We start from the raw sequence: 6818 nt of genomic DNA on the forward strand, positions 1-6818 counted from the left end.
TAACTTCAATTTTCATTAAAAAAAAGGTTTTTCATGGATAATTTTCCCAAACAATGTCTGATTATAAATGTCAAGTTACATTCATTGAAAACAAACACCAATACGTGCTTTTATGAAAAAATCGAATCCATAGACTTATCTATAGCCGAGCCCCAAGGTACTTCATGTTGAAAACTACATCTTTTCTAAATAAAACTACGCTTGACGATTTTATATAGTTGCATAACTGTTATCAGGTTATAATAGTGGTTAAAATAATCTTTCCATACATACCAAATATGTCATACTTTTTGATGAAAAAACTTACATATATTGTAATTGAAAAAACTTATGCTTTTGTTCGGAAAAACGTGTAGGGGAGATGGGGGCGCATTGATCGCCGTAGCAGTGTTTTGAAAATTGCGCAGAACCTGAAAGAGATGTAAAAACTTATTAACTACGAAACACATGTAGAACTATCTGGCTTTTAGAATATATAAATATTTTGATTTAAAAAAATGATAAACATGAATAATTTTAACTTTTAAACAACCCTCTCAAAAGATCAATGTACCCCAAACTATGGGGTACTATGATCTCCGACTTGGGGCACATTGATCTTATATGCGTAATATTATCTAAACGTTTAACACTTCTATAACTAAATCTTGTAAATAATTTAGTCAAAGGGTAATATTGTATAACATATAATACATCTAAATTTTTTAATTATTTTTTAAATATAGCAGTTAAACCCACTAGTCTAATTTTTAATTAAAAAATGTATAAATCACAGCAGCTATAAGCTACCCGCTTTATATACGTTTAAAACTTTACAACAACTTGAAATTTATAAGAACTGAAATATAAAGACTGAAATAAGAATACAACTTTTAAGTTTACAAAACTTGTTAAAAGTACAATATTTTGATTAAGAATGTTTCATCATTTGTGAAAGTCAAGTTGTGAAGCAGCTTTTGGTTTACATTGTTTTTTATTCCTAAGCAAGTAATTCTTAGTTTCTTTCTTATCTTTTGTGGAGACTTTTTGTTGATTTTTGGTTTGCTTCAAAATTTTCTTTGCTTTTGACAAACGAATTTCATTTCTGACAGGAGTATCAGTCAAGATCCTTGTTTTTAACTGCCTACTTTTAACATTTTTTTTTCTGGCAGATGCTTTTGGGTAAGGTTTTAAAACCTCAGGTGAGATTATAGAAGCAACACTTGTTGACACTTTGTTTAAAATACTTGTTTCAATATTTACTATAGTTATTTCAGACTCTATGTGATTAACATGTGCTGGTATCATTTCAGATTCCATGTTGTTGACAGGAGTGATAGTAACTGTATCTGGAGCAGCTCTATCTGTAACTGATGATGGTAAATATTCGTCATCTTTGAAAATTTCAGAATTGAATGGCTCAATGCCAGCTACTCTAAATCCTGTCTGTATATTAGATGGTGAGAAAGCTTTTGTATACGGTTCTCGAACTATTGAAACAATTACATAAATGGTCATTGGTCTTGGGTTTGAAACCATCCAATTATCACATGCAGAATTGTAAAACCTTTTCAATGGTCCAAAAACAGTTCTATCTAATGGCTGCAATTTATGGCTGCAATGGGGAGGAAAACTTATCATTGTAATTCCGTGTTGAATTGCAAGCTCCAAGCCTTTAACAGAAATATGACTTTCATGACTGTCGAGAAGTAACAAAACTGGAGATTCCTGAGAACAGTTTGAATGTTTAACAAAATGTTTAATCCATTCTATGAAAATTTCTGAGTTCATCCAACCAGAAGGATTTGCAAATCCCACACATCCAGGAGGTCCTTCCTTAATCATGTAATCATGAAACTTTACCCTAGGAAAAATAAATAATGGAGGAATGGAATTTCCAATAGCATTAGAGGCACAACATGCAGTTACCAATGTTCCTCGTTCTGCAGATGTGATTCTTCCAACTTGTTTGCTTCCTCTACCAGCTAAAACCTTTACCGGCTTTTGAACGGTTGTTAAACCAGTTTCATCAACATTATATATACAGTTAGGATTATATTTATATCGATTTCTTACCGTTTTAAGATTTTGAAAAAACTCTCTTACAGTGTGTTTGTTAAAAGCTGTTGATCGAGCGAAGCTTGTTGCTTCAGGTATTCGTAGAGACAACTCTGGTTGTCTTTTCATAAAACCTTGCAACCAATCAATGCCTGCAATTTTATTTTTGAACCATGATGATGGGCATATCTTATTGTTTTTTAAAGCAAATTCATGTGCCAATAATCGCGTTGACCTAGTTGAAAGGCCATAGTTCATTTTTGATACAATTAGTAAATAACTTGATAAACTTTTTTCATCTTCTGCTGTAAAAACTTGTCTATTGTTGTAGTTAGGCTTGAAAGCTTCATTTGGATTAAGCCTCTTTTTACGACAATATCTTTTTAAAGTCATTCTATCTATGTTAAACTGACGTGCTACAACATTCAGTTGTGTTCCTTCTAAAACTTTATTAACAGCTACTTTCATTGTTTCACTTGGTATAGCAACTTTATTTGTTTTTTTAATTCTATTTCTAACCATTTTTAAGATCTGTAAAAAAATATATCAATAAAAACATATGTTTTTAATAAATGCTAATATTTAACATAATAATATTATGTTAAATATTTTTTAATTATTATGTTAAATATTATTCTTTTGATATTATAAAATAATAGTATTATTATTACTAGCTTATAACATAAGTAGATTTAAAAAATGAAATGCTAAAAGCTATTGTTTGTTTATATATAGTTTTTTTCTAAATTATAAATACAATTCCATTCGTTTAACTGTATTGCTTATAAACAAAAACATGGGGCACTTTGATCCTCCGATCAATGGGCCCCGCATAGTCAAAGATCAATGTACCCCAATAGGTATAGGTAACATATTGATAGCAATATCTACTGTATAAATTGAAGCCAAATAAAAATTATATATTATATTATACACCTAACACTTACAAATTTAAAATAAAATTGTTGTTAACCCATACAGACATCTAAATAAAAATATATTTGAATTATAGCACGATTTAAAAAAATCACTTTTTATGACGAAAAACAATATTTTCTTTATTTTTTTTGACGCTGATAACCTTATGAAAAAATATTACGAATAATCAATTAGGGAAGCATAATAGTTAGTTAAATTGCAACCTCACTTCTAGTAAGGCAAAAATGAACGAGTAAAAGCCAAAAGATCATACTGCCCCGGCGATCAATGCGCCCCCATCTCCCCTACCATGCCTTAGTTGCGTTGAGTTACTCAAAAACTCGGAGTATTTAAATTATACGTCGCAATTTTTCGGATTTCGGCGATTTTTTTGAAGCGCGTTTAATTCATAAAAGTTTTAGTATTTGACGGTAGACTTTTGACAAATGAAACTGTGGATAATTTTTCATTTATTTTTATTCATAAATTTTTTCATTATTTGTTTAGTTATTATATTCTACTTTTAACATTTAAAAAGGTATTAAAAATCTTTAATAATTTATGCTAGTTCGTTGCTATAAATTGTTATTACGCTATATTTAATGTTAATAAATGATGAATATTTATTATCTCAATCAAGATTCTGATAAAAAATTGTTTTACGTTAATTACCCGTATAAAATTAGTAACAGCACTTTTATTTGGTTGACAATATTTTGTCTGGATTTGCTTTGAATGAAGTTTGGGATGTCAAACAGATAAACTTAGTTTGAATAATCACGTCGAAATTTATTTAAAACAAATGATTTTAATGACGGGGGTTCTAAAGTCTTTTTATAACAAATGTAGGTAAAAAATAAATAACTAAACAAAAAGTTCAATATTTAACATCTATTTTTTATTATATTGCAACTGTAAATGTTGAAATATTAACATGAACTAAATTTACTTATTATTTAGAACGACTAATCAATAAATAAAAAGCCCCTACAATTATGCGATTTTGTGTTGTTTATTTGATTATTGTTGTTGTTTATGTTAATTATTTTCATCAATATCAAAATAGTCCCAGATTAGACTGTTAGTTGCTTTGGTCATTGTTGATTTATTTCTAATTTAATTTTATCTCTAAGTTAAGTTAAGAGCGCGCTTATTTTATAAATGAGTAGAACAAAAGAGAAAGAAAGTAATTAAAAGTTGAATGAATAAGAGTTGTATAGAATATATATATTTTTTTGCGTCACTCGTTCTTTTTTTAGATGAGAGAAATAAAAGTTTAATTGAAACTTTTCTTTGAATAAATGGGAATTAGAAGAGAAAATTGCTTGAAAACTTGAATTTGTCAATTTTGTTAGTTTTTCAATTTTCCATGAGACAAATGCCCAATAATATATTAATTGTATATATATAGTAACACATAATAAATATATTAACACATAAATTGAGAAATACCAAATATAATATGTTTTTTAACGCACGTTACGACATTTTGACAATTTTTATTACCATCTATCTTGAATCATTGTCATTAATTAATGTGTTAATTATTCCGTTAATTAATAATAATTTGTCTGTACTTTTCTTAAATGTTAATTGTATAAAACGGGCAAAAATATACACACTTCATGTTTTTAATTTGATGGTTGTGAAATATTGAACAGTAAACTTATAATCAAAATTTATAATACCGAACTGGGCTGTTATTGGTTGTACTTGTAATGCAAAACCAGGATCTCACATATCCTTTCACGAATTTTCATATCTGATACTACTGTCAACTGTATTGTTTAGTGTTTTCTTGTACTTTTTTTTCATAACCTTAACAGGTTCTAATTAGTAAGGAGTTGGCGATTTATTTTAAAAGCTTTGTTATCAAAAATCAAACGCAAAATATGATTTCTTTTTTATCCAAATCCAATTTAAATTAAATTAGCGTAATCAAAAAATTTAGCAGTTCATTAAATATCTCAAAATAATACTGCCAGTTAATGAAAGTATTTGTTAATAAATACTTTTTTCCGACGGGAAAACAAAAAATGTCATAGCGTAAAAATGACCAGAGAAGTTCGAAAATAGTTTCCGTTGTTTAAATGAAAATAAGTAAGACTAAGAATAGATAATACTGCGCTCTTATGCACAAAAACGAGAGACCGTATATATAACGTTCTATATAATGTAAAATACTCGTATGAAAATCATAAGATTGGTAAGTCAAGCTTTAATATTTGTTTTAATCTAAAAACAAAAGAAACTTAAGTAAGATATAGAGTAAACTAGGGTAAGAGTAAACGGTTTAACTTCAAATATTTTTATAATAGAAAATAAAATAAATCAGAATACAGAGATGTAGCTAGTTGTTATGTTAGTATGTTGAAGTATTTTTAAAATTTCAGTTTTTATGGCAACGACCTACTTCTTTTTTTGACGTAAACAACCCCAATTTTTTATTTTGTAAATTTGCAACCTTCACCATAATAACCGATATTGGCTTCAAAAAAAATAGAGGAACTTAAATACTTTTCTATTCTTAATATAACATTGTTGAAAACAGCTTTAAAATTTTACTAGGGACTTGGCTCGCTGTGACTAATGCTAAGCAATTTTAAGTTACTGCTATCAAATAAAAAAACAAAATTTTTTTTTTTATTTGTTAGCAGTATCACTTTAAAATTGCTACCGCCGGGCCTGTGTGCCAATTAATAGAAATAAAAACAACACACAAAAATATAATCATGTTACCTTGTAAAACATTAAGTGCCTCATGTAAATTAAATTCATACAGTATATTTTCACAATTACAATTAAAAAAACCCTCAAAACAAATACGCTTAATATAATTCTTTTTAAATATCAGGTTTCACAATAGCAAGTAACAACTTCTTATAATCACCACTGCAATCGCCTTCTATCATCTTGTACAATGTTTTTTGGTACTTGCGCAAGAAAGCTGTTTTTATTTCAGCAAGATCAACCTAAATTAACAATATTTTTAGTTAACTTGTATTATTATTTTAAATGTTACGGTATACAAAACTCAAACGTTACCTCTGATCGCGAAACTATTATTCGAATTAATAAACTATCATTAGTTCCCAATCCCTTCATTGAATGCCACAAACGATCAGCAAAATACTCAGCGGGGTTTCGTGCACATTGTACTAGTTAAACCCAAAAATTTTAATAAAAAACTGTAATCAATTATATATATATATATATATATATATATATATATATATATATATATATATATATATATATATATATATATATATATATATAAGAAATGAAAGCATTTTCGTTTTTTTTCATTGTAATTTGTCAATACTATTGTCAAAATATAATCATAAATATTTAGTCATTAATAAAAATTCTCTTATTAAATTATAAACAGTAAAAATTGTGCAAAATATTAGTTTTATTTACATGGTTGTTTTAATGTTTATGAATAAATTGTTAGCTTTTGTTGTACAAGAATCAGACAGTGAAAAATTCTGTGTTAATGACTCACTAACACAAAAAACAGTTACATAAAGATTTCAAAAATCTTTCTTTTGAGGAATACAGAATATTTTCTTTTTTTTCTTTCAAGAAATAGAAAAAAACCGCTAACCTTTCTTTGTAAAAATTGTAAAATATTGCAGTATATTCCTTATTTATAGAATTATCAATCAATTATGTGTAATCCACAGCGATCTATAATGCAGACGTTGCCAACGTGCAAACGGTGTATCTGACTGGGGCCTATTTTAAATTTCGCTCAATTATAGTCGCCATTTTAGTGATATTAAAGTATGGGTAAAAAATATTGCATTTATGGCTGCACTACAAATTATTTATCAGGAAAAAAAAATCTGATAACTTAA

At 27.6% G+C, this 6818-nt stretch overlaps 1 protein-coding gene and 1 long non-coding RNA gene across 2 annotated transcripts; both read right to left on the bottom strand.

The window, feature by feature from the left end:
* Positions 1–924: 924 nt before the first annotated feature.
* On the bottom strand, positions 925–2559 carry LOC136088318 (tigger transposable element-derived protein 4-like). The gene has a single exon (XM_065812015.1). It carries the CDS (start codon positions 2557–2559, stop codon positions 925–927), a length of 1635 nt encoding a protein of 544 aa, XP_065668087.1.
* A 3117-nt stretch (positions 2560–5676) lies between these two features.
* LOC136088996 (uncharacterized) lies at positions 5677–6129 on the bottom strand. The gene is made up of 2 exons (XR_010642685.1): positions 6001–6129; positions 5677–5927 (listed from the first exon to the last, which is right to left on the bottom strand). It is a non-coding gene; the product is annotated as an uncharacterized LOC136088996 (long non-coding RNA).
* Between the last annotated feature and the right edge of the window lie 689 nt (positions 6130–6818).

The sequence above is a fragment of the Hydra vulgaris genome, chromosome 12, assembly GCF_038396675.1.
Source record: "Hydra vulgaris chromosome 12, alternate assembly HydraT2T_AEP".
Classification (NCBI taxonomy): Eukaryota; Metazoa; Cnidaria; class Hydrozoa; order Anthoathecata; family Hydridae; genus Hydra; species Hydra vulgaris.